At 38.7% G+C, this 27,965-nt stretch overlaps 4 protein-coding genes and 2 long non-coding RNA genes across 9 annotated transcripts in view; 1 reads left to right on the top strand and 5 right to left on the bottom strand.

The window, feature by feature from the left end:
- LOC145421179 (uncharacterized) overlaps positions 1 to 4,562 on the bottom strand; it is a 10,752-nt gene extending 6,190 nt beyond the window's left edge. The window contains exon 1 of the long non-coding RNA XR_013902484.1: positions 4,476 to 4,562. This is a non-coding gene — a long non-coding RNA (uncharacterized LOC145421179). The remainder of the gene's footprint in view (positions 1 to 4,475) is intronic.
- Positions 130 to 3,789, bottom strand: LOC113018814 (uncharacterized). Its single transcript, XM_026162208.2, has 5 exons — positions 3,346 to 3,789; positions 2,417 to 2,511; positions 2,187 to 2,287; positions 1,177 to 1,332; positions 130 to 1,106 (listed from the first exon to the last, which is right to left on the bottom strand). Exons 1-5 carry the CDS (start codon positions 3,381 to 3,383, stop codon positions 651 to 653), a joined length of 846 nt encoding a protein of 281 aa, XP_026017993.2. The 5' UTR covers positions 3,384 to 3,789; the 3' UTR covers positions 130 to 650.
- LOC113018811 (uncharacterized) lies at positions 2,757 to 20,683 on the top strand. Of its 3 annotated transcripts, none has more exons than XR_013902480.1 (3): positions 2,757 to 3,124; positions 3,834 to 4,008; positions 18,722 to 19,503. It is a non-coding gene; the product is annotated as an uncharacterized LOC113018811 (long non-coding RNA). The 3 variants fall into 3 exon arrangements; XR_013902479.1 differs by lacking the exon at positions 18,722 to 19,503 and adding an exon at positions 4,562 to 5,176 and having other exon boundaries at positions 2,898 to 3,124; XR_003271860.2 differs by lacking the exons at positions 2,757 to 3,124; positions 3,834 to 4,008 and adding exons at positions 16,354 to 16,650; positions 17,899 to 18,077 and having other exon boundaries at positions 18,722 to 20,683.
- On the bottom strand, positions 6,222 to 11,503 carry LOC113012509 (uncharacterized). 2 transcript variants are annotated; one of them, XM_080291052.1, is made up of 5 exons: positions 11,233 to 11,503; positions 10,933 to 11,027; positions 10,642 to 10,742; positions 7,015 to 7,170; positions 6,222 to 6,932 (listed from the first exon to the last, which is right to left on the bottom strand). In XM_080291052.1, exons 1-5 carry the CDS (start codon positions 11,235 to 11,237, stop codon positions 6,477 to 6,479), a joined length of 813 nt encoding a protein of 270 aa, XP_080147178.1. In that variant the 5' UTR covers positions 11,238 to 11,503; the 3' UTR covers positions 6,222 to 6,476. The 2 variants fall into 2 exon arrangements, with proteins under 2 accessions (XP_080147178.1, XP_080147179.1); XM_080291053.1 differs by having other exon boundaries at positions 11,291 to 11,503.
- LOC113018809 (E3 ubiquitin-protein ligase DDB_G0292642-like) lies at positions 12,632 to 16,424 on the bottom strand. Its single transcript, XM_026162201.2, has 5 exons — positions 16,347 to 16,424; positions 15,911 to 16,005; positions 15,647 to 15,747; positions 13,456 to 13,611; positions 12,632 to 13,353 (listed from the first exon to the last, which is right to left on the bottom strand). The coding sequence occupies exons 1-5, from the start codon at positions 16,364 to 16,366 to the stop codon at positions 12,898 to 12,900; spliced, it is 828 nt and encodes a 275-aa protein (XP_026017986.2). The 5' UTR covers positions 16,367 to 16,424; the 3' UTR covers positions 12,632 to 12,897.
- On the bottom strand, positions 20,573 to 27,965 carry LOC113018807 (ubiquitin carboxyl-terminal hydrolase 47). The gene is made up of 12 exons (XM_026162199.2): positions 27,723 to 27,965; positions 27,507 to 27,591; positions 26,823 to 26,925; positions 25,261 to 25,373; positions 25,092 to 25,162; positions 24,896 to 25,021; positions 22,585 to 22,680; positions 22,371 to 22,499; positions 21,756 to 21,884; positions 21,609 to 21,646; positions 21,288 to 21,319; positions 20,573 to 21,203 (listed from the first exon to the last, which is right to left on the bottom strand). The coding sequence occupies exons 2-12, from the start codon at positions 27,577 to 27,579 to the stop codon at positions 20,956 to 20,958; spliced, it is 1,158 nt and encodes a 385-aa protein (XP_026017984.2). The 5' UTR covers positions 27,580 to 27,591; positions 27,723 to 27,965; the 3' UTR covers positions 20,573 to 20,955.

Below are 27,965 nucleotides of genomic sequence, written 5' to 3'. Positions count from 1 at the left end.
ATAAAATAATTCAAATACTGGAATCAAACTGAAACAAACTGAAACTGTAAATAATTTTTTTTAAAAACCCAAAGAGATTATTTCTTTAATTAAAACAAAAACTGATATCACCTACCCAGCACAACATGATAAATGACAACATTTTGACAATTTATTTAAATGAGCTGCATGTTTTACATCTTAACTTTTGTTTTAACCCAACAAGGTTTTGCAAAAAGAAAGAATGTGTGTTTAACTTCACATTTAAAATGTATTTTTGAGATTTTACAAATCAGGCATAATACACATCTGGTAGGAAATTTCTCATCAACAAACTACAACATTTCTTTAGCATTATATTACATGATATATTATTACAGATAAATGCCAACCACAGGTTTCTATGAAACATGTTTATTTCCTGACTGGTTGACAAGTGGATACTGGAAGTAGCTTAACCATGCAGACCTAGTATAAGTTCAGTGACCTGGCAATCTCCAGTCAGAGTGAAATTCTGGGAATTGTTGACTGGTTTCTGGCAGTTGCTAGGTAAATGTGGGAGCAAAAAGTTATTTTTTTTAATATAATTATGATATAGTTTAAAGTGCATCAACTCCAAGGCACTTTCACACCAAAACAAAGTGAAGTTTGATGGCCTTGTGTTGTTACTATTATTTCTTCTGCCATACAGGTATCGATGTCTGTCTGGGAGCTACACCACTAGAGCAAGGTGCAGAAATGCCACTTGTTGTGGTGCATTCGGTGAAGATCTTCAGGCACACAAAGCAGAACTTCACCTTGCAACGAGGACAAACAAGAGATTTACAATTCCTCTTGCTGTGCTCCAACAGCAACCCACAGGTGGGACAGGCACGGACAGAGGGACACCCATGGACACCCTTCACTGAATCAAAGATGATATCTGGGCATTCTTTTAGCGTCTTTAGTGACTGGTTGCAGCAGCCACGATTTCCACAGCGGTCTTTCCGAGGCCGTGCACCTTTCCACTCCTTCAAACACTGCCAGCAGAATTCAAAGGTCTGTCCTTTTACTGATGTGCACACTTTACAGAGGACATTCAAATCTGATCCATTCTCTCTCGTCACAGCGGATCCGCATCCAGGACACTACAAGAGAATGACATTTAACAATAATAACAAATTTACAGTAAATATAATATGTTAATGAGACACTTACAAATCGGGTGATAAGCATCTGCCTGGCAGCGTTGAATTCCAGGGTTTTTCTGAAGTACTCGGTTTCTTGAGGGTCCAGAAGAGCCATTTTACAAACCTCTGCCAAAGTCCACTCAGCACTGCAACCAAACGCACCACACACAAACCTGCTGTCACCCTTTATTGAAATAATGAGACGTAAAAGGATTATTAGACTCACATGTTGGAAACAAAACACAAAACAATTTGATGAGCTGGATTTTTGTTGTTTCAGTTAAACTCACATTAATCAATAAATACCATATTGTGGGTAAGACATGCTCTGTAATTCATTAACTTATTAGCTAATAAAAGAAATTATATTTATCATTAGCAAAATTTTTCTTGTAGCTAATACCTGCATTGCTAGATATGCAGTGGTTTGATAAAACACTGAAAATGTCACAGCTGGACAAGGTGTAAGTCATTGCACTGAAATCTAAAGTATATGATAAAAATAACAGGTTTCAGGTTAATATTTTTGATACAGGCTTTTACAGCATTCATTAGGTGCTCATCTAGTTTTTGGTACTTTTGTTTCCAAAGACTTGTGAGATGCAAAAGAATAAGGAAACAAAAGTGGCTGTAAGGTTGTTTAGAAGAGCACGGTTTATCAGTCTCTTAGATGTGTGATTTCTTGAAGTGCTTCACAGGTGCTGATTGAACACGAGGTGATTATAGGCCCTAAAATGTTGTGTACACACTGTTGAGTGATGTGTCTGCAGACCAAGTAAAGAGCGCTTGCTGTGTATTATGTTTAAAACAAGATGTGATAATAGATCAGGTATTATTTTCATCACTTACACATGTGTGTGCTTGTATGTTGTGGTAGGATTAAAAATATTATCAAGATTAATTTAATATCTAATTTATCCCAAAATCAGAAACCTGGTACCACGCCCGATGCCTTCTGCTTTTATTTATTTAGGTACACTGTTATTTATGCTGACTTTATTTTATCTATTTTAACAAAGTCAACCTTTCGTGGCCTACCTGCTCCAACAACCTGCGACACCAGTTGGTGAGAGAGGTCGGGGTCACAGCGTGACCACAGGACATCTGAGCTCTGAGAGATTTGAAGCCTTCACACAAAACTGAGAACAATCACACACAAATTCAAGAATAAATGTTTTGTGACATTGGTTTATGTGAGTTGGTTAAAATGATTTTCACCGTTATTATTGTAATTATTCTCATTATTGCTGCACCCAAGTAATACTTACAGTCCAAATCATCCTCTCTATCGACAAATTGAAATGTCAGGTCGAGAGGGTTGTAACACTTCTCCTGTTTTGTTAAAGTATTTGAGGCCATCAGTCTGCGAAACAGTAACAGAGCACAGTGTCACTTCAAAGAGACAACCCCCCCCCCCCCCCCCCCCCCCTCCGAGTTTGAGCTGTGCGTGTGTGTGTGATTTCGGAGTGGGAATGGGCCAAAAAAACTACAAAAAAAGGCATTGAGATATTGAAGCAGGTTTTAATCAGATTGGTTGTTGCTGGGTTATTTCTCAATTACACTGAAATGTCGCATATCATAATTTAAAGCCACACTTCGGCTTTTAGTAAGATCCTTGGATCTTAATGACGTCTCTCCAGCTCTTTAATTTCTCCCTCCTCAACAGCACCCCTGCAGATAATATCTCTGTTCTTTTGACATATTTTGTGCATCTATTTTTAGTTCTTTTTTATTTTTCGGTTTCAGTTTCTCAGCTCCATCTTTTCAGAACTTTTTTCCACACTAAACTCGAGCGCCGGAGCGCGCAGGGAAGGTAGGGGAGGTCCCGGTTACGTAAAGATATTTTATTGGACGACACAGTGTCGATAATGAAAATGAACGAATAGGCTGCTCACTCTTCGGGGCCCTTGAACTGATCCATCGCCCTGCCTGTGAAATTCCCTGTGTGCCAAATTACCACTCCAGCCCTGGTAACAGTAAGTTCTGAACTTTCAGTACTATGTTTTTAATCACAGGCTTTATGTTTTAGGATCACTGTGACGTCAGACCGTCAGACTCTAAATGATCGAAGTAAAGAGCGAACTCTCCGGTCCGCACTTTCTAACCATGACAAAAAGTCGTTACCAGTGAAATCAGAGTATTGAACATGTAACCAAAAGTAACACGCGCATGAGTGAGTGAATACGCTGAGTGTTACCTGTGCGGGAGACCGGCCAGGTAGGTGAATAAGGCCATCGTCGATCCTGCTGCGGGACACGCACGGTGCAGTCAACAGACGTGTGGCGCCGCGATGAGCCTAGTAACAGCTGACTCTGAGTGACGTCGACACAAACGTGTGGCCGGATTTGTTTATTATATACAGTTTAATGTGCAAGCTATTAATAAAACATTAAAAGGTGAACAGACAGCAGGCCTATGAATAAACAACAATGACGACAAACTATCAAACCAACAAAGTGAACCCAACATCACGTTAAAATTAATCATAAAGAAAGAAAGTGATTTCTTTTAACTCTAAGAAAATGATAGCGAAACTAAATTAGATATAGAACTTACCTAACATTGGATTCCTAAGAGATCTTTTCGTATGTTTGTCTGATAAAGCGTTTGTTATGAGGTGAACAACTATTTAGAGACAGCCCATCTCAGTGACTAATACACTCTGAACTCACCTGACTTTAACAGAAACCGAAGGAGCTCTTCAGACTCACACACCAGACAAACACAATGTGCAAGTACAGCTTGTCCGTCCGCTCACCTGCAGGTGAGTTGGGGGTTATCAAATTAAATCACTCCAAAAAGCAGCAGAAGACCGTGAAAGACTTGAAGATGAAAGCAGCGCAACTGTTTCCAAAGAAAGGTAAGCCCAAAAACTCAAAACATATCAAAAGAGAAACTATAAAGAGAAGAAATAGTAGTGAAGCTATGTGTCGAGCGATCGTGTTGCAATCTAATGAAAATCAAGTGACACAAATGACACAGACTCATTCAAATGTCCTCATTTATTTCAAGAATCTTATATCTTTTTTAAACTGTATCAAGTGTTTATTGTCAAAACTCTTTCGGTTCAGTTTGGTGTTCATTATGTTCCGTGTCAGTTTCAGTTTGTTTTGTTGTTATGTGAGGTCTTTGTGTCGTGCAAAAATCACGAAGCACAATAATACGACACAACTTCAAACACACATTCAACTGGATAGCTCACTGTTATTGTGTTTTCGTCGCACAAACTGTGAGAGCACACTTTGGTTTATAAAGCGGGTGAAATAAATGTTAGTTGAGCAGTGGCCACAGTCATGTGCTGTCTGAGTGCAACTTAAAAATAACAACCTTCAGTGGTGTTCAGAGACATGATATAATTATTTGAGACATGTTTAAATATTTAGTGAGGTTCTCGCTCTCCTGTGTGTGTGTAGGATATCTTATGGCTGAATTCCGGCTGATTGTCTCAGGAAAGCCGCTGGACGATGACTCTGCATCTCTGTCAGAGTATGGGATCAAACCCTCGTCTGTGGTGCAGATGGTGGCGAAGGTCCACGGAGGCTGACAGATATCATCATCGATGAACTTAACTCCACCCAAAAGATTCACCTCAGGACTGGAATGTGATACACCAAAGGACGCAATGCATCATCTTTGCTAGCTGGGACTGTGTCATCTTTGATCTTTGGTTCTCTTCCACACTTTTGTATCCTCCTTTAGATTTTAAGACTTTTATCATACCTATATAGACTTCAGCACTAATTTATTATCACAAGTTGTAAATGATGCACAAATAGGGCATAATAACATTTCTTTTTTTTATTTCTCTTTTTGTTTCGTTGCTAGCCTGTGTAACTTACTAGTAGTTGAAATACCAAAAGCTGACAACAAATGTACGGTTACGCAGCAGCCCCATGAATATCAATGTTCCTAAAAAAAAGTGATGAAATCATTGGTTAATATTTAGTTATCTTGACTTTCCAGCTGATTCTCATAAATGCTCTGCTTTCATCTTGTTTAAAAATAAATGCAATGATTGTTGAATTTAACCCATTGTGCTCATTTCTGTATATTTATTCTTGGGTTCTTGTTGAGTAGCCTTGCTTTGCTTAGCTAAATATACCCTGCAAAAAAAAGTAATTCATTCCCCATAAACATGATAACTGGACTGCATCAAAAACTGCAATCAAGCGTTTGTGAGTCTTTTACATCACTGTGGAGGAATTTTGGCTACATTGCAGGGTTTACAAGCATTAGCATCCTGTTTAGGGTCATGCATCTTAGAGCAACTCAATCTGATTTAAGTCCAGACTTTGACTCGGACACTCCAAAACCTTAATTTTTTTTTATCTACTCAGAGGTGGACCTGCTGCTGTCAGTTCATTGTCCTGATGCATAACACAAGTGAGCTTCATGGGATGGGATGAACTGATGGTTGGACATTCTCATTTAGGATTTTCTCGTAGAGAGCAGAATTCATGGATTCATCAGCAGCAGGTCATCCTGAAGCACCAAAGCAGTCCAGACCATTACACTGCTACCACCACGTTTAACTGTTGGCATGATGTTCTTTTTATGAAATGCAGTGTTACTTACTGTGAGCAATAAATAACACTGTATGTTTATTATAGAGGCATTTTGCAGGCAGAAAAATAACAAATGTATTCTATGGTAACATTTATATAAATCTTTTGATGTGTATTAGGCAGTAGCTGTTGATTACCTGCCAAAATCCTATCTCAATAGTTCACTTACTATGCAGGCTGCATGGTATTAAAAATTATTTGTGTCTAACTGGGCGCACCTGTGAGTGCTCTAATTAACACGCCTCATGTACAGAGTGAACAGTGCCATCTGGTGGCTGAAGGTGAAAATACAAAAACATTTTTTTCTACTTTGATTTAGCATAACAAGGTTTCAAGAAACTAAACATTGATTTCTTTAAACATTTTACAAAAAAAAACTAAGCAGTCAAAACAAGAAAGAAAAGTCTGACCTGAGTAGTATAAGTGCTAAATATCCTGAAGCTAATGCTAAAGAAGCAGCAGACAACATAAAATAACTAAATGTTGAGGAAAAAGATGAGTACACACAGAATGTATGATTAACTTTACTTCAAATTTATGACTGAATAACATTTTTCAGGTTCATTGTCGTTATGATTCAGACATAATGCAGCAGTAAAGATCACATGTGGTAGCAAATTTCTCATCAAGAAAAATCAACACTGATTATATCTGATAACTGTTCCAACAGAACAGAGAATTATCAAAAGATAATTAAAAGAAACAACATGGTATATTACTACAGAAAGGCACTCTCACACACTTGAGCTTTGTGTCTTTTTCATTATTTCTTCTGCCATACAGGTATCGATGTCTGTCTGGGAGCTACACGACTGAAGCATGCTCCAAAGTAGTCACTGGTTTTAATACATTTAGTATAGCTCTTCAGGCATACAAAACAGAATTTCACCTTACATCGAGGACAAACAACAAATTTACAGCGCCTCTTGCTGTGCTCTACCAGGAACCCACAGGTGGGACAGGCACGGACAGAGGGACACCCGTGGACTTCCTCAACTGAATCAAAGCTGATATCTGGGCATTCTTTTAGTGTTTTTAGTGATTCGTTACAGCAGCCATCGTTTTCACAGCGGTCTGTCCGAGGCCGTGGACCCTTCCACTCCCTCAAACACTGCCAGCAGAATTCAAACAGTCGTCCTTTTACTGCTGTGCACACTTTACAGAGGACATTCAAATCTGATCCATTCTCTCTCACCACAGTGGATCTGCATACAGGACACTACATGGAGACAAAAGAGTGGCAACATTTAATACATAACAAAATTTTTATAATCAATATAATATGTTAATTAGATACTTACAAATCTGGTAACAAGTGTCTGCCTGGCGACGTTGAATGTCAATGTTCTTCGGAAATACTTAGTTTCTTGAGGGTCCAGAAGAGCCATTTTACAAACCTCTGCAAAAGTCCACTCAGCACTGCAACCAAACGCACCACACACAAACCTGCTTTCACCCTTTATTGAAATAGTAAACGAGAAATTATTTATTAGACTCATTTTGTAAACAAACCAGATTTATCATTGTGCCATTATGTCCATGTTGTAGCACATAGAAATGTTGAGTTAATATTTGCAGATACATTATCCATGTAACTATGTCTTCGCTTTAACTTTTGTTGCAGGGCTTTATATGCCTTATGGGGATGCTGCTGACATGCAAGTCATTGTGTCTATATCAAGCTTTTAGCCTATGATAAGGAGAAATATGTGTGTCTTTCTTTAACATTCAGCTGCTTAGAGATTATTTGAGATCAACAGTGACTCATAAGCTAGAACCAACACTTTGGTTTTCCAACACAGATGAATGGCAACGAAGGTAAAGACTTCACTGAAGGAAAGATGTATGAAGATGCAAGCTGGTGATGATCCAGCTGGTCTGAGAACATGAAGAAAAACCCTGTTCAACCTCTCCACAGAAACGAGGTGAGTTTCATGTTATGATTTGTTTTAGTTTTTCAAGGAACGTGTGTTACTTTAATAATAAACTGCTCATATTACAACTGAATGCTGTGTAATACTCTGTTATTTCTTGCTGGATTTCAATGGAAGGGTATACAAATCCATTCAATACCTGCACGGTTGGTGTGGAGCACCTATAATTTTGTTGTACATGTACAATGATAATAAAGGGCTTTTCTGTGCTGTTCTATTGTAGCTTTATTCGTTTTATTTTTAGTTTAAAAGTTAATAACAACAGCAAAAAAAAGACTTTCATCTTTCTGCTTCTCAGAGCAGTGCAGCTACATGAATGCTACTCCAACAGAGGTCGATTGTCTTGTTAATAATTTTACCTCTTCACTACATATGACTGGATACTGTAGCTCCTGTGAAAAAGAGAGTATCAAATCAGAAGGACCTGATTCCCTGGTATACCGGTAACTCTAAAACACGCACCTCAAAGCATATCGAGCGGAAATGGCATATCACAAATCAAGAAGATCCCCATTTTGCCTGGAGAAATGCCTGCTTTATCAAAAAATTACTCTGCTAGCTAGAACATCTCACTATTCATATTGAGAACAACCCTAGGTTTCTCATCAGCACTGTAGCCAGGCTAAAACAAGTCAGAGCTCTGTTGAGCCAACCATCCCTTTAACACTAACTAGTAGTGACTTCATGAACTTCTTCACAGATTTGAACAAATAGAGAAAAAAATACTCATAATAATGTTGCAGATGTAACATTATCTACAGCTACTTTTAGTAACAATTGATATATATTTAGTCTTTTTCTCCAATTAATATTTCTGAGTTAACTTCAGTAATTATTTCCTCCAAACCATCAATGTGTCTTTTAGACCCCATTCCTACAAGACACCTAAAAGTCCTACCATTAATGCTTCAATCTTAAAAATGGTCAACCTGTCTCTAATAATCGGCTATGTAAAGCTGGCAGTAGTTAAACCATTACTTAAAAAGTCATCTCTTGGCCCAGCTGTCTTAGCTAAAAAATAGTAGTAGTTGTCAAACAGCTAACAGATCATCTGCAGAGGAATGGTTTATTTGAAGAGTTTCAGTCAGGTTTCAGAGCTCATCACAGCACAGAAACAGCTTTAGTGAAGGTTACAAATTATCTTCTTATGGCCTCTGACAGTGAACTCATCTCTGTTCTCTTCCTGCTAGACCTTAGTGCAGCATTCGATATTGCTGATGATAGTATTCTATTAGAATTATTAGAGCATGCCTGTAATACCTGCAGTATTACAGGTACTGCACTTTAAGTGTTGTTACTGTTGAGGAGTTGTGGATACAGGTCCTTATTCACTTATGAAGCGCCTTGAGGCGACTTATGTTGTGATTTGGCGCTATATAAATAAAATTGAATTGAATTGAATTGAATTGAATTAGCTGCTGTTTACAGTTTAAACAGATTAAATCTTCATCAAGACAAGCACTACTAATTGTACTTTGCTCCTCATTGTTTTTGAAAAGCAAGAGCAGGCAAAACAAATACAGTAAATGCAGTTTTATCTGTAAGTTTGTCCCAACCCAGCACTTTAAATAACGTTCTGACAGATACCGCTGATGTGTCACAAATGCAGATGAAGTGTTCTTTGGTGTCAGAGCCTGGTGTAGCACTGTAATACTGGACATAATACAGACACAGACGTATTCTTTGAGGCCAAACATTTGATTCATTTAGAATATTAGAAACTTGTTTTTGCATTTTGACCACCTGTCTGTGAAACACCTATGTTATAACACTCTGTTTTAATATATGTTTATTTTAATGTTTTAATCTGTGAATTTCATTTTTTAATATATGAGAGAAAAGTCCTATCAGCCCTGTGCTAAGAGGGCTGTGGTCATCCATCCGTCCTGTTCTAATGAACACAAATGTTGTAATAGTAATATAAACAGGAAAGTCTGTGAACGTCTGTATAAAAACAGAAAACTGCCAGGACATTTCTTTTTACCTGACATTCATCGTCTAGTTTTAAGTAGCTTTTCCCAAAAACTTGTGACATGCAAAAGAGTAAAGAGATTTCTCAAAAAAACTTTCATATTGCTGTTGAAATTGTGGATGTAATGTTGTGTAGCAAAGCACAGGTTCAAACCCAGAACGTGCCCATGAGGCTCTCGGATGTGTAATTTTTTGCTGTGTATCACAGTTGCTGATTCAACAGCACATCAGTGTTAATCAGTATATGTACATATTAAAAATGTATGGAGCATGGGTGGAGGATTGAAATGACCAAAAGATGTAGATCATAGTCCTGTTCTGCTTACTAAACTGTTCTTTGAAAACAATAAGTGTGGAAGAGCAGCTGTTCAGCAGTGACCAAACATTTCTTTATCTAAATCATCTCAGATGATTATATATTGAAATGTTGTGTACACACTGATGAGTCATGCGTCTGCAGCATTTGCGTTACATATTGAGAAACTCCCGTTTATGAAACTTTCACTTAACTAAAGCAAGAGTTACATTACATAAATGCTACAAGCGACAACAACGCAGACAGAAATCAGAGCTGAACATTTCTGTCCCATTTTATTTGTTCCTTGAAAGCAGAGGTGGTTTCTATCGAGATAAGTTAAGTGCACCACTCCCTCTGTTGACTTCAGTTAGTCTTTCTCGCTCTCTTTCTCACCTATATGACAATAATCATTCCAGTAAAATGGTATTTATTTAAGTGCGCTTTGGATCTCTTTATTTAAGTGATTTAATATGTTTTCTGCATTTATTCACATGTGTGTTTATCACAAACGTGTGCTTAAAATAGTTGTGGGTGGTAGCATTAAAACCATTAACTTCTATAATTAAGGCCCAAATTATTCATTTATTATCTGATTTATCCCAAAATCAGGATACTGCCACGATGCCTGATTACTTCTGTTTCTTATTTATTTAGGTATATTTTTATTTATGCAGTTTTTTTTTTAAATGTATTTATTTTAACAAAGCCAACCTTCAGTGGCCTACCTGCTCCAACAACCTGCGACACCAGTTGGTGAGAGAGGTCGGGGTCACAGCGTGACCACAGGACATCTGAGCTCTGAGAGATTTGAAGCCTTCACACAAGACTGAGAACAAGCAAACACACCATTTAAAAGAAAATGTGTTATGCAGGAATAAACGCTAATGTCCGTTTTATTTTTACATTGCACAATGTCAATAGTAATACAAAGGCTTAAAATGATTTTATTTTGTTATTTCTAAAATATAATTTAACGTCACGGACACCAGTTTGAAAAGTGCCCAAGTGTTACTTACAATCCAAATCATCCTCTCTATCAACAAACTTAAGTGTTGGGTCATTCGGATCATAACACTTCTCCTGTTTCGTTGTCATATTTGAGGCCATCAGTCTGCGAAATGATAAACAAACCAGAATGTGCACTTTAGTGGTGTGTGTGTGTGTGTGTGTGTGTGTGTGTGTGTGTGTGTGTGTGTGTGTGTGTGTGTGTGTGTGTGTGTGTGTGTGTGTGTGTGTGTGTGTGTGTGTGTCAGACGGAGAGAGTGAACAAAAATAACAAAAAGTGCGATCATAAGAGTCGTTACCAGTGAACTCACACCATTGCATATCCGACCAAGTGCAACACACATCACTGACTGAACGAAGCTGTGTTACCTCCGGACACGTGAATGCCGCCAACGTCGATCTTTCTGCCGGACGCTCTGGATACAGCCTAAAGAGGTTGGGCGCAGTGGCGAACTGAGCAACTGCTAACTCAAAGGTCGGAGGAGTGTTTTCTTGTAAGAAAGTGATAGTGAAAGTAAATTAAATTAGGAACTTCCCTGACGGTCCTGGAGCATGTTTTGGTTTGTTTGTCTTATTAAGCCTTTGTTGTGGGCTGCTGGTTTATGAAGCAGATGAAATAAATGTTTTTCACACTTAGTTTTAAGCAGTGGCCAAAGTCATGCGCATCTTAAACATAATCTTCAGTGGTGGTTGGGGAACATGATATAATTATTTGTGACACGTTTATATATTTAGTGAGGTTCTCTCTCTCCCGTGTTGTGTGTGTAAGATATCTTCTGGCTGAAGTCCAGCTGATTGTCGTGGGGAAGCCGCTGGACGATTAATCTGCATTTCTGCCTGAATATGGGATCAAACCCTCCTCTGACAACTGACAGATAAAAATAAATAACTTGTTACAGAAGAATATAAAGAAAGATAAAAATGAATGAAAGCGTGGTGCACTTTGAAACACACTGAATAATTCATTCCCTACATTAAAAAAACACTTTGAATATATTAAGTATTGTAAAATTTGGATAGTCGAAGTTTATCTGCCTCCGATCTCTGGACCTGTTCACCTTCAGCCACCAAGTGGAGCTTTGTGTACTCTGCACATGAATTAGAGCACTGGGAGGTGCTTCCAGTTACACACAAATGCTTTTAAACACCATGCAGCCTTCATGGTGCAGTGTGGATACATTCCGGTGGGAGTCTTTGACCAGAACACAACAGGAAGGTTAAAAACATTTGTGTCTAACTGGACACACCCCTCTAATTCACAGACCTCATGTACAGAGTAAACAAAGTGCCACCTGGTGGATGAAAGTGAACGGGTCCAGAGATCCGAGTCAGATAAACTTTAATTGTTGTAAAATTAGAATAGTTAATGTATTTAAAGTGTTATTTTAAAATGTAGCCAATGAATTATTCAATGTGTTTCAAAGCGCACCACGTTTACATTCATTTTTATCTTTTTTTAATATTCTTCTCTAATAAGTTAGTTATTTTTATCTGTCAGTTATTGTGCTATTTATTTTGTTAATGCATTTATTCTAATCTGTATTTTAGCTTTACAACCTGTAATTAAATGTATAAAATTTAGAACAATTTAGAAGATCCTAATGCCAAAGATGCTGATGCTAAAGATGCAACAGACAATGACAGGATAATGTAAAATAACTAAATATTGAGGCAAAGAATGCGTTTATCACAGAATGTATGATTAACTTGTTTTCAAATTTATGAATGAACGACATTTTTCAGGTTTATTGTCGTTATGATTCAGACATAATACAGCTGTAAAGATCACATTTGGTAGCAAATTTCTCATCAATATAAGCCAACATTGATTATATCTGATAACCGTTCCGAAACAATAGAGAATTATAACAAGTGACTAAAACCACAGGTCATGTAAAAAAAACAAAAAACATCATGGTATATTATTTACAGAAAAGGCATTAAAAGTGAAACTTGGGAGCTTTGTGTCTTTTTAATTATTTCTTTTTCCATACAGGTATCGATGTCTGTCTGGGGGCTACACCACTGGAGCATGCTGCATAAGGGCCACTTGTTTTCATGCATTTAGTGAAGATCTTCAGGCACACAAAACAGAACTTCACCTTACATCGAGGACAAACAAGAGATTTACAATGCCTCTTGTTGTGCTCCAACAGTAACCCACAGGTGGGACAGGCACGTACAGAGGGACACCCGTTGACTCCCTCAACTGAATCAAAGCTGATATCTGGGCAGGTTTTTAGTGTTTTTAGTGAGTGGTTACAGCAGCCATCATTTTCACAGCGGTCTTTCCGAGGCCGTGGACCCTTCCACTCCCTCAAACACTGCCAGCAGAATTCAAATGGTCGTCCTTTTACTGCTGTGCACACTTTACAGAGGACATTCAAATCTGATCCATTCTCTCTCATCAAAGTGGATCTGCATACAGGACACTACATGGAGACAAGAGAGTTACAATATTTAATAAGAACTAAATCTTACAAGAAATACATTTCTATTTTCATGACATTATACTATTCTAATGAGATACTTACCGATTTGGTAATAAGCGTCTGCAAGGCGGCATTGACAGCCAATTTGTTTCGAAAATGCTCAGTTTCTTGAGGGGTCAGAAGAGCCATTTTCCAAACCTCTGAAAAAGTCCACTCAGCACTGCAACCAGACCCGCCACACACAAATCTGCTTTCACCCTTTATTGAGATAATGAGAGATGGGAGAATTATCAGACTTGTTCCAAACAAGTTGATGAAATATTTTTTTCCTCTTTTTTTCCAGTTAAGCTTAAAATATTAAAATATTAAACTCTATATTGTGGAGAAAGGTTGCTCAACACCTAATGAAACAAATCATAATCAAAATATTTCCTCATCCGTCAGAAATGCATTGCTAAATATGCCATTGTTTGTTGAAACACTGTAGTGATTTTTGTTGCTTAATTCTGTCTTAAAGTCATCTGTGCAAAGGCTCTTCACACAGAAAACATTCAAAGGTCACAGCTATAAAAGCACAGGTGTAATTAAAGCTGCACTGGAGTCTCAAAGAAGCCAAATAAGGCAGTAAGAGCAGTAAGCCAGAATCTACAGTCCCAGTGTTTCCATACAGGCTTGTACATTCACTGGTTACTAATCTAACTTTAAATACTGTTTTATAAGTCCAAAACTCCTGAGGTGCAAAAGAAGGACATGACTTCTCAAAATACTTTAACTTTGCCGTGGACAATGTGGATATAAAGTTGTTTAGCAGAGCATTATTTAAAAAGTCAGTTAATCACCAGAGCAGCTACGGTAAAACCTGATCCCAGAGGTGGACAATTAATTTTCCCAAGGAGCCACATAAGAAACTGGGACTGTTGTGAAAGGCCACACCAATAAGATTAAAAAGAAAAGCCTTTGGTTTGTAATATACTAATGTTTTTTACACCACTGGAAGGACCTTTTTATAGCTGCAGATGACCAGTTTGTTACTACCATGAGGGTGAGTTTGATTGTCTTCATGTTTTGGATCTATAAACAACTTTTTTGTTTTATTTTATTCAGAAGCTGAAGGCTTAAAGTGGAGGTCAGTGGGTGGCTTTGCTGGTGGGATATACTTCCATGTTCCGTGGTTATTTATCAGAATCAGAAATACTTTAATAATCCCAAAGGAAATTATAGGTTGCAGCAGGTAGCACACTAATGGCGCATGCGCACTTACAAAGGAACCCTCTGACCAAACTTTACACAAACATCACATTGGGAAGACATGTCAGAGAGGTAGGCTGATAGGGGGAAAAAAAACAATGAAAATACACTACATGAGGTGAGAGGAGGAGAAAGAAACCTCCACTCAGACTGAGCTCCTAATGGGAGAACAGTTTGAGAACAGAAAAAACACCCCAGCAGAAAATGCACAAGGGTTCATATGTTAATATGTAACTTGACCTGTCAAGATGTTTTTGATTGAAATAGCTTTTGATGTCTGTGAAATTGATCTACTAATGCTGCAAATTCAACAAATGACCATTTTCAATTCTCTACAACCTATAAAATCTTTTGAAACTCTGTGTGCGTAATAATTTGGAACAGTGCATTTTAAGTTTTTTATTTTTGAAAAACGTACTGTTTTCATTGGGAGTTTTGTTCAGTGACATTTGAATTATACTCTATTGGTCGATGACTTGGAAAAATATGCCGACTGTCATTTGAATCAACTATTTAGGAAAAACAGAGAAAAATATCATTTGCATAATAATTTGGAACAAGGTGTGAACAAGACAAGCAACAGGGATGGGTAAGGGTAAGCAAGAGCCGGTGTAGACAGCCCTGGTTTGAGCTAAACTTTAATTTAAGTGTTAATTAGAGGTGAGATGCACCTGTGGATTGGTGATTCTCTGGTCTTCTTCTGGCAGTCCATTTGCTCACTGGTGAGCTGCAGCCCTGAAGTGATTAATGGTATATGTGCAATTGGTTTGTTTTAAATACCTGTCAAATGACCTTAGCCGTGTCTCTGTCTAAAGTATAGCAGACCTGAGCGCCTCCTTGATAATTACCATATGTTTGAACCAGATATATAGCTGTCATTCCCTGGGTTCCGTTGCTGGATTTTCCTTGTAATTGTAAAGCTTTTCACTCCCAATCACCACACCACCATCCTAGTAATCATCGTTTGTTTCTCTCTTTTTCCCCATCACTCGTTTTTGTTGCTACATACTGTTTATTTTAACAAAGACAACCTTTAGTGGCCTACCTGGTCCAACAACCTACGACACCAGTTGGTGAGAGAGGTCGGGGTCACAGCGTGACCACAGGACATCTGAGCTCTGCGAGATTTGAAGTCTTCACACAAAACTGAGAACAATCACACAGAAGCAAAAATCAGTGTTACACAGAAATATATGCTGATGTCTGTTCTTACATTGGTTTATGCATTTGATTGTTTTCTTTTTTACTGTTTCTCCATTAAATTCTATCTGTTTGACATCGCCGTGAAAAGTGCTCACGTGATACTTACAGTCCAAATCATCCTCCTTATCGACAAATTTAACTGTTGGGTCATGAGGGTCGTAACACTTTTCGTGTTTTGTCGGCACTCTTGGGAGTGTCACACTGCGAAACAACAACAAACAGATCTGAATGAACACTTCCGGTTTCACGTAAAAGCGCAAAATCCGGCTTGGAGTCAGAACAGCGTGCGCGCTGCAGTGTTGCGGGATCTTCGATCGACAGTTCCCGTTTCTTCTTCACATTCAAAGTTTTTAATCAGCGGCTTCATGTTTCAGTATCACTGTGATGTCAGACTGTGACACTGAATGATCGGGCACAGCGCGCGCTCTCCGGTGCGCAGTTTCCAAACATAACAAAAAGTCCGATCACATCTTTACCTGTGAAAACAGACGAGTAAATGTAGCACACACACACATCAGTGAGTGAACCACGCTGAGTGTTACCTGTGCAGCAGACCCGCCATCCTCGCTCTAGATGCAACCAAAAAACGTCTGACGCTGTTATGAGCGTAACAACTAATGACTCCGAGTGACGTGAACATGGAGCTTGACCTTTATCAGTAAGCAATGATAAGGAGGAAACCGTCCCTGAAGATTGAAGTATAACACATATAACGCATAATATTCTTTAAAAGAGGGGGAAAGTTGTTTTTGTTGTTGTTTTCTTTTATTTGTTTTTTGTTTATGTTTAGCAAAGTTATAGTTATAGACTTTTTCTAGGGACGACTCCAGGATCAAACCTTTGGGGGTATGTCATGCATACAGTGCATTGCACTAAATACTAAAGAAATATGATGCTTACAAAAATATTTAATCTTTTTTCACTTTTGCAAATCTCAGTTTAACCTAAACCTTCAAAAGCAATCTAATTAGCTGGTATGTTTGATGTCTGTATACAGCTCTCTCTCTCCTTCTCTTCCCCTCTAATTTACTTCACTTTATACAAATATTCTATTTGTAACAGAGGACAAGGGATGAGTAAACGGGGCAAAGAAATAAATTGATCATTTCTTTATTACATGAGTTAGACATACAAATTCCCAGTCATTTCCAGACAGGACTTACAACACATCGTGCTGATATCCCAGCTGCACATGAGACTTACCACACAAACTGTGCGAAAATAACAACACTGCAACCCGTCACACCCCGCTTAGCGACACACACTGCAAACAATTCGGGTCTCAGCGCAGCTGGGAATCAGTGCTATGCATGGCCTGCGATCTGGGAGATAAAGGGAAGTGGCACAAACAATTAAACAAAAAAACAAAAAGGGAGGTTAGTCCGCCCTTACACAACTTACTCTCAATCAATAATCGCCTTTACGGCTGGACGGACTAACCAAAACAAAATCACAAATCAATCAAAAGAACGAAAAAAGGACAGCAGAGACAGCACAGAATATTGATCAGTCTCCCTGTGCGCAGTCGATCTAGGGCTTGATCAATTCTTCTATTAAAATTCGTGGTCACACGACAGTATACCCACTCGCACCTGAGTGAATTAATTGCCTCTGGGTTTTTTCCACAGAAGAGCGCTCACTTCACCCCACACACCCACTACCTTTTCACAGCTCTTCAGCCAATCACCTGGCAGAGAGCAATAAACTGCCAGGTGACACTTGGGCTGCTGCTGACTTCTATCTTCACCTCTGGAGCTCTGCTGTACTGCAATCAAACAATGAAGCACATTTTGACCAGAATAGAAAACTGATAAAGTACATAAGATAAAGTGTTTGATGCCGTTTAAGTATTGATAAATATGGATACTAGTGTTAGTATCCACTGAGTGTGACAGTGTAAACAGTTTGTTGTGTTAAAATAAATCATGTGATCTCTGTGTGGAGATGATAGTGAAACTAAATTAGAACTCAGGAACTTCCCTAAAATTCTTGAAGTGTGTTTTCATGTTTGTCTGACAGAGTCGTCAGCTGAACAACTATTTAGAGACAGCCCATCTCAGTGACTAATACACTCACCTTATCTGACTTTAACAGAACCCAAAGGAGCTCCTCAGCCTCACACACGATCCAGACAAACATAATGTGCAAGTACAGCGTGTCTGTTCGCTCACCCGCAGGTGAGCTGGGGATTATCAAATTAAACCACTCCAAAAAGCAGCAGAAGACCGTGAAAGACTTGAAGATGAAAGCAGCGCAACTGTTTCCCAAGAAAGGTAAGCCCAACAACTCAAAACAGATCTGTGTTTAATCTGTGTCTCATGTGATTATGTAGAAATCTGATAAAAAGTAAGACAAGCAAATGAGGCAGACTCTGTTATAAGCCTACATTCAAATGTCCTGGTTTATTTTATTCATCTTTTAAATGACCTTAATGTGCTTAATTTTTATTGTTAAAAAATCTTTTGATTTAGTTTTGTTTACATTATGTTCAGTATCAGTTTCAGTTTGTTTTATTGTCATGCGAGGTATTTGTGTGGTGCAAGAATCAAGAAGCACAATAATAAAACAGAACAACTTCAAACACACATTCAAGTGGACATCTCAGGTTGTGTTAATAGATGAGCACAGTCCCATGCACACATTTGTACGTGTTTACTGTTGTTGTATGTCAGTTAGTAGCACAAACTGTGAGAGCACACTCAGGTTTTGTTTTGTTTCCAGTTATTATTTTATTATAGTTGAATTAAATATTCTTCACACTTAGTTTAGTTTAAGTTGAGCAGTGGCCACAGTCATGTGCTCTCTGAGTGACTTTTAAAAATAACAATCTTCAGTGGTGTTCAGGGACATAATATGATTATTTGTGACATGTTTAAATATTTAGTGAGGTTCTCTCTCTCCTGTGTTGTGTGTGTAGGATATCTTGTGGCTGAATTCCGGCTGATTGTCTCAGGAAAGCCGCTGGACGATGACTCTGCATCTCTGTCGGAGTATGGGATCAAACCCTCGTCTGTGGTGCAGATGGTGGCGAAGGTCCACGGTGGCTGACAGATATCATCATCGATGCACAGCAGGACTGAAATATGATACACCAAAGGACAAAATGCATCATCTTTGCCAGCTGAGACTGAACTATGTCATCTTTGGGTCTTCCTTTACATTTTAAGACTTTTATCAAACCTATTTAGAGTTCAGTACTAAGTATCAAAGATTGTAAATGATGATTAATTAGTGTGTAAATAAGTATTCCCAAGAAAGTTGTATTGAAGTCATTTGTTTATTTTTACAGCTTTTTTTTAATCTTTTAGAGTAGCTGATTTATGTATGATGCAGGATAATGTTTGCAATGAAAAACTCAGGAACAGCCACAAATACAAAATGATATTCTCTTGATACCATTCCATCCAACGTTGTTAAACTGGAGAAAGGCATGTGATTTTCCAGTTTAGTCAAATGATCCAAATCTTTTGGGACTTTGTCCATGTATTATAAAATGAACATTACAATTAGTAAAGATATGTTTTTAGACATATATAGTAACTAACACAGGGTTAGAGAGCATATGTGAGATTTCTGGTAAACAGTGCATGTTTAGGCTTTCTGATTTTAATGATTGTTGCCTATATCATGTATCACGTTGCATCTCAGCTGCTTTTAAAAAGGGAGAGGGAAGGTGGGGGAGTAAAATCGTATTAAAAACATGAATAGTTTCAGTTATTCGGTGGGAAAATGAAAAAGTTATATGGGAAGCTATACTCAAATTTTTGTTTTGTTTGTTTCTTTTTACAACATTCACTAATCTACATGTTCACAGTGAATATGGAGATTAGTGTATGTTGTTAGTGTGGACTGAAAAGAAGCACTTGATGCAGCAGTGATTGTAGATCAGGAGGACTTAGTCCATCACAGTGAGGCTGAAAACATGGTGTCGTGTGTTTCTGATCAGAAAGTGATAAGGAATAACATTAAATGTGTACAACATAGACATTTTGTATATTAGTCAGCAACTGTATAAGTGCCTTACAAATTAAATCTGAGTAGTCCACATGCACAACAAATTCCACAATGTCTCTAACTAGCAGCACCTTTAATTGCTTTAATTTACACACCTGATATACAGAGTAAACTATTAGAAAGTAAATATGAAGAAGGCCCACCTGGTGGCTGAAGGTGGCTAAAGATGAAAATACAAGCTACCTTTCACAAGAGATTTTGATGATGAGAGAACATCTGACAGCAGCAGCTCAGTCTCTACTATGACGCTCAGCTACACTTTGCTTTTGGACTATTGGACGCTGGCTTGGATGGTGAGCTCTAAAAATTAAGGCAGGACACTGCAATTAATATTGTCTGCAGGATTCAGAAACTGGATGACAATGTGCAGAATATCAATTGAAAGGTTGTCAGTGTTTATAAGTAGCCTATAGGCTATGTCAACATACCGCTCTTACAGCTGATGGTCTTTGTGGTTTCAGGCAACAACAGTAGGTAATAAACTTACTTTTACAGTTTCTATTATGTAATATTAAAGCCAGAAATATATAAGTAAATATATAAGTTGCTAAATATTAATAATGAGAGATTACATATCCATAACCATTCTAGTTACATTATTGGATCACTGCCTCCTTCTGGGTGAACTGTAAATTGCACGTCAAACAAATATATGATATTGTTCTGTCACTATCACTCACTGTGGAGTGGGACCCTTTATTTATTTGGAAAATCATTTTTTATAATTTTGGGGAAAACTTTATGATTACAACAGTTATTATTTAATCGTTTATTGCTAATGAAATCTTGATATTGCATGTCATGGCTGTGTTTGTGCGCCAGAATTTACAGTGACAATGTGAAAAATACAATTTTGATGCCTGAATTTTTTCTGTTGTGATTAAAATTCATCCACATCATCATCATCATCATCATCATCATCATCATCATCACCACAGCAACTTCTTTGAGCTGCACACTTCAAACAACTGATTTTACAATTATTTAAATGGCTTCTACAAAGTTGCGTTCATAACATCGACCATAGTTATCTGTGAAATGCAATTATAACATTTTCATTGCTCCCTTGACAAAACTGGTTCTGTTACAAGCTGAAATGTTCAAAACCATAAACTCTGGTGACTTTCTTCCTCTCCATCAGTTTCTGCTTAGAGCTGTGAGTATCATTGCAAGTATTACAATTAAGGCCAAAAAACCAGTGATCAAAAAAGTATTCCTCTTTATCTCTGAACTCTTGCCAGGTTGCAGGGCATCGTCGTGGATGTTCTTTTCTCCAGATTTCTTTATATATTCATGCACTCTTCTTTTCTTTGGTTCATCCTTTTCCCCCACTCTTCTCCTGGTCCTCTGTTGTTCTTTCAATTCCTCTGGCTCTCTCTCCGAGGCTTCACAAAAGACAATAATTATTTGTCAGTGTTGAATGAACTTCTTAAACGATTTCTTGATGTTCAGTAGTTTTGTGATCTTACCTCTGTACATCACCAGATATGCAGTCCTGGAACTGTCGAACCATCATTTTGAAGTTCACACAGAGCAAGAAGGAAATTCAACAATGTTCAGTAATCCATCAGTCATACATGCTTATTAAAGTGCCCCAACAAGTGGTAAAAATAACTGCCTGAGAAAATAACAATAATCAAAGAATAAAACGAAAACACACAAAACACTCGATCGCAAAACCACTGGGGGAAAAAAAATCATTTTGTGAAGGTTTAGTAAATAAAGCTCACAAACAGCTCTAGATGTAAACTGTCTGCTGTGTCAGACTTGTTAAACAAAATTAAACTTACTTGTATGTCTTGGTTTTTGCAAACAGCTGTTCTTCAGCCTGCACACATCAACAAAACCAAGATTAACATTAAAATGAGCCCTGCAGTTGTAACACTTTCTGTAGGTTTTAAATATGACCCATATTTCAGTTCTATTTAATCAGTCACCTTTGTCACATTACAGTCATCACAGTCATACCAGGTGTGGTCCTCCCTGAACAGCACAGTGGCTGTGTAATGTCCACCTCTCAGACTGCCCATGTGATTCACTATCCCATACACTTTGTACTTTTTGCCCTACAACAGAGCACGCAGTCAGACATAAGAACATATAAAATTACCGCAAAAAGTAAGGAAATCTGTGTTTGACTGATTATTTCTTTGCCCTAACAATGCTTCATGGTAATAAATCTCAGCTTTTGGTACCCCAGGTACCAGATTCTCAGCACCTGTGAGCATGGACCTTTCTTATTTCTTCAGCCTTCCTTCACCCAAACTAATAAACAACACCAAGCAAGAGTCATTAGCAGAGTAAACTGTTTGACATTGACAGTGAAGATCTGGCAGGTTTTTCATGGGTGTAACTGCTGCTCACCCTACAAACGCATTTCCTTACAAATGTGGGAGCATTTAAAGGAGAAATAAACAGGCTTTCCAACAGATATAAGATTAGTTGCCAGTTACAACAAAGAAACAATTGACCAATCACAAATTTCCTTAGTTTTGTTCTAAGTTTATAGAAACAAAAACATAAGAGCAGGTTTCAGAGTGACTTTTCCTTACGTTTGTTGTCATTTCAGATGGCACAGCGACACAGCAGTTGGACTTGAAATCTGACATGGTGTAGTAGTCAAAGTCAAATCTCTTCAGGAGTAGAATCAAGATGTGAGGAAACTTCACCATCTCACATTTCTAAAAACCACAAGAGAGATGATTACACACAGCAGAGTTTGACTAACAAACGCTGCTTTAAAATAAAAAAAACTAAGAAACTCACACTCGTTGCTTCTGTTTTTTTCTCACATTCTCCACAGTACACCATGTTGTCTCCACTGTATGACTTGGTTTGGAAAATCTTTTCAAATCCTCCTTCCTGCACAAACACACATGTTGCAATTTAAAAAAAAGAAGAAGAAGAAGGGGGGGGGCAGAAATCAAGCTCTTAAAGAAAGAGTTGGTTACAGAAACCAACTAGTAAAACACTTTTACATACACAACTGAAAAGCTTTCATGCACACTAAGCGTGCTCATTGTAACCCCCATACTCAGGCCTGACATGGTCCTGGGAGTCTGAGGAGTCTAAGCAAGTCACGCTGCTGGAGTTGATGGTCCCACAGGAGGACTGAGTGGAGGAAGCCCAGGAAAGAAAGTGGACAAAATACTTTGTAGCCAATTTTTGGAGGCAAGGGTTGAAAGCACCCACTGACCCCATGGAGGTGGCGTGTTGGGGGCTTTGCAAGTCAGTATATACACTGAGTAGTCCTAGTGCTCTTGGGGATCTGTAGACTGTGAAGGAGGAAAGCTGTCAAGTGAATGATTCCCAATAGCTCTGGTTGAAGAAAGGTGTTATGCAGTAGAGCCTGCTACCTGGACGCAAGTCAGGGCCTGATCCCCATGGCTGGGTCACCGAGGAGAAGGTGTCTGATATTAAGACCTGAAACACCATATGAGAGCATGAGGGTGGTAATGGATGTTTGTATCTGTGTGTGCCTGTATGTCTGTGTCTATATGTTAGGTTGGGTATCAGATGCCACCTCTCTGGAGACATCTCAGGCCCTCCAAGGTATGGAGGCCTATCTCCCACCACCACTTCCCCTGCCAGTGGCGGACTCCCTCAGACATCGGTGCGTTGGTGGTTCTTTGTGTCCGAGGATGGGCGCCCAGGTACACACCGGCTCACTCCTTGGTGGCCGCTTATCGGGGCCTGGAGCCTGGGGCTCGCTCGGGCCAGTTCGGGGTGGGATGCCCTCGGCCTCTCGGCCTGGAGCTCGGTCACTCTGGCACAGCTGGCTGCCGGCGGAGCTCACGGGCGCGTCACTGCAACTCCCCCTGGCTTCTGCTCCGTGGCTGCTGAGCGACCCCTCACCTGGGACTCTCCTCAGCTCTTTCTGGGACAGTGGCGCGGCTGCCCCTCTGTTGGTCTTCCTTGGTCTCTTGTGTTCTGGGGGCCTCTGGATGTCTGGAGTCTTGATCTCCTCCATACCTGCTTCATGCCCTGGAGGACGGGGCTGTGGCCCCCCCACACCCTCTAGCAGATCATTACATGAAGGAACCTTTTAAAAACAAGCGCGCTCATGCTCACAGGTGTACACACGGGGACTCACACACACAAACTACACCCTTTTTGGCTCCTACCTCAAAGCACACTGTGCGCTGTCGATCTTACGTGCTGCACAATAATGTTTAATATTTAGTATTTACTGTTATATTCCCATAGATCATCATGATGTTGTTTATTGTATTGCTCTCCTTTTCTTCTGCTTGTTTTCTTTTTTCTTTCTCAACAGGTGATCCAGGTGATTGATATATGTATTTTTTTTTTGTCTGCTTATTTAGTTGGTTTTTGGTTTTTTTGCCCTTTATCCCCGCCCCTCTTCTCCACTGTTTTTTTTCCCCTTTTCCTTTCTCCCTTTTCTTTTCCTCATTCAAGTCTGTCCCGTATCTAACAAGTGAAAATAAAAAATAAATAAAATAAACAATAAAAGATGAATCAAATAGACCATTACGGCAAGGCTGGGATGGTCAATTTGGTAAAGTAGTTTGCATGTTCTCCCCGTGTTTGCGTGGGTTCTCTCCGGGTACTCCGGCTTCCTCCCACCGTCCAAAGACATGCAGCTTGTGGGGATAGGTTAATTGGATAATCCAAATTGCCACTAGGTGTGAGTGTGTGAATGAATGTGAGTGTGAATGGTTGTCTGTCCTTGTGTGTTGGCCCTGCGACAGACTGGCGACCTGTCCAGGGTGTACCCTGCCTCTCGCCCTATGACAGCTGGGATAGGCTCCAGCACCCCCCGCGACCCTGAAAAGGATAAGCGGAAGCGAATGGATGGATGGATGGATCTTTCTTCGCCTTTAGACAATAATTCTGATGGCAAAAGAGCCAAACGGGACAGGCAAAAAAAAAAGAAAAAAAGAAAAGAGACCTGAAGCACCTGATGAGCCCGGGAACATCACTGATGATGTATCCAGATTACACCACAGTGTATGTTAGAATAAACATCTTTTCTGTACCAATGACAGAATTATCTCTTTATTAACTCAAAACCAGCATGACCAGGGGTGCAGTCTGAGCCCTGGCTGCTGCTTACCATGCTGTATATTTCATCAGGGTTGTCTCTGAGTGACAGTGGAAGAGTCCAGAAAGGATTTGTCTCTTCATTGATGACGTGGCCTTTGGAGCATTTTGTTGTGTACATCAGCTGACCCTCAAAAAGCTTTAACACAGAAATATCAGTTAGAAAACATTCTGGTTTCTCAATGTTATTTGGATGGTAAGATTCTCACCTCAGAGACACGGGGGCTGACCTTACATAAAATCAGATCCAGGCAGTCAGCAGCATCACGCTGCTGAGAAACTGAAAATTACATGTAAATGTTACTCAGCACAGCCACTATGTGACCTTTTCTTTGAGTTTACCTTTGATGTTTATGTTTTACCAACTGGTCATCTCACCATTATGGATCTCCAAAGTTTTTGTTATCTTTTCTGTTCCACACGTTCCTTTCTTCAGACGTTCAAAGATGTTTCTCAGCTCTTGGTCTATTTTCTGTGATTCTGGATCCAACCTTCAGGAAAACAGATATTTCTTAGTTAATATTGACTTTTTATGGTCCATTCACCATGTTGTTAATATTTTATCTAATTTCAAATACAGGCTTGTGACCAAGAACAATGTTATTCAGTCATTTGATTTCTTTCATTTCTGACAAAAAAATTCGAAATGAAACACTTTGACTGATTTGACACCCAATTAATAACTCAAGGGGCTTCCTAAATTTACATTTTTCTTTAAAGATATTAGGGGGTAAAATGCATATCCTAAAAAAAGAAAAAAAAACCTGCCTCTATTAAACCAAGAGTTGCATTCATGGGGACTGAAGTTGAAAACAAACAAAATCTAACTCTGTAAGACCTCTAGAGTCAACTCCTTATTTGTGACTGGGGTCAGAAGATCAGGTTTACATTTGCTGATAGCAGCACAACACACCAGACTGTCATAAAGAACAATCAGAACAGTTGCACTCTAGGCTCAAAAGTTGATAAGCGAAGTAAACAAAAGCTTTTTGGATGTTTTTTGTTTGTTTTTTTTTACATAAAGTTATTTTTTTACTCCTTTTTATGAAAGAAAACCAAGTAATGACTGGGAGTCACTGTTTTGGGTTCAGAAAGTTTGCTGCTTTGCGAACTATTCGTAAAATAATGTAGATGAAAATGAAGCTTTCATACCAGTTATGTGATGAATGAACAGTCAACAACCCACAGCAGGGGACTGATCATACATTTGATTAACCATGCATTTGCCCCCATCATAATCACATTGTGACTACAATAACCTGATGAACCAATGGTTTTGCACAAGCTCCACTTCAATCACATGGCAGATAATAACTGCTTACTTTTCTCTAAGAATGGAGGAGGACCATAGTCTGCACTCCACCTCACTTCAAATAAAACGAGGTGGAGTGCAGGTGGGGAAAGATAGAAGAACCGATTCACCACTAGATGAAACTTTTTTTTCACGTCTCTTGTTTTCTTTCAGTATAGCAGCTGGTTGAGAGTAATATGATTCCTAAAAATAATTCTCAAACCAAAGAATATTTATTCTGTGTGACATTTTCTAAATATGAAGAAAGTTTAACATGACCAGAAATCTTGTAATAACATATCTGAGCTTATAAAACTCAGGGCCTGATGAATCAAAATAATTCTCAGTGGCATAAACGCTTCAATTTTGTTCACTTTCAGTTCAATTCGATTGTTGCTATGTGAGCAAGCACTTGGCGACAGTGGGAAATAAAATAATAAATAAAGGAGGATTGAGGATCACCTGATCCAGTCCTAACTACAAGCTATGACATAAAAGAAAGTTTTAAGCCTAATCTTAAAAGAAGAGATTGTGTCTGTCCCCTGAATCCAAACTGGAAGCTGGTTCCACAGAAGAGGGGTATATTTGTTTGTTTATTTGTTTCTAATTAGCATCAGATGTGAAATATAAGCAATCTAAAATCTCCCACCTGTCATGAATCTCAGGTGTCATGAAGAAAACTTGCATTATGCTGTTGAGATAACATGTGGCTCCTTGATTTTTCAGGCCATGAAATTTCTTCTGCTGGATTACTTTGGGGGTAAAAGAAAGAAAAAATAGCATTTTTTTTATAAATGACTGTAGAAAAGATTACAAAAAATTTAAAGACCTCAGCCACAAAAATGATGCATATTTAAAGCATATATAAGGAATTAATTTGACAGTTTTTGACAGACCAATAGGTTTGTTGTATCTATTTATGAAAACTCTTATGTGACGTGAGATTGTGTGGACAAATTCCAGTAGATCAGCAGTTTCTGAAATATTTCAAAGCATCAACGATTCAAAGTCACTTAAACTATTTTTCTTCCTGGTTTTGATGTTCATCTGGACGTCAGCAGGTCATCTTGACCATGTCTACATGCAGTGGGTTGGTGCCATGTGACTGGCTATTAGATGCCTTATAGAATAGTTGAACAGGTGTGCCTAATAAAGTGGTCTCTGAATGTATAATGTAGCCTGGGCCTTATGGGGACATGGTTTAAAGATGTTTCTTTTCTGTGACAGTTACAGCTTTATAAATCGGCTTTATAAATCCTGTGTATGCGGTGCTTTAGTTTTATTTCTTTAATTTTTGTCCAGCAAGTGTTCAGTATAAAAGACTTTAACTCACCTGCATCCTCTCTTAGTTTTTTCGTCTCTTCTGTGTTCACTTCTTCCAGGTTCCGTTTCCTGGAGCTGATCATCTTGAATTTCTCCTTGAGGATCAATTGTTTTGCTTTTTTTAAAATCTGAGTTTATTTGTTAAAAATATCCAGCTCTTTGTTGCACCATCTCATATTCCATATTTTCACCCAGGAATAGTTTCGACTTTGAACTATCGGCTCACCTTCTTTTCTTGTTGTCTTGGTTTAAAAATAGATCCGCCGATGTCTCTGTTTGCTGCAAGTTCAGATTGAACTTTCTATTTAAGAACAGGCTCCATACAATGATTATTTTATATTTTAAAGAGAAGAAAGTCGAGATTTTTTACTGCGCGCGCCATGGGATTGTTGCGCACGCAGGCACAGGGGAGCAGCCTACTCATTCGTGTCAGCTTGAAATCCGCCCAGAGGGCACATGATGCACTGGA

This window comes from Astatotilapia calliptera, chromosome 3 (genome assembly GCF_964374335.1).
Source record: "Astatotilapia calliptera chromosome 3, fAstCal68.1, whole genome shotgun sequence".
NCBI classification, from domain to species: Eukaryota; Metazoa; Chordata; class Actinopteri; order Cichliformes; family Cichlidae; genus Astatotilapia; species Astatotilapia calliptera.
The sequence above is the reverse complement of the archived record's forward strand: the minus strand, read 5'-3'. Positions and strand labels throughout refer to the sequence as shown.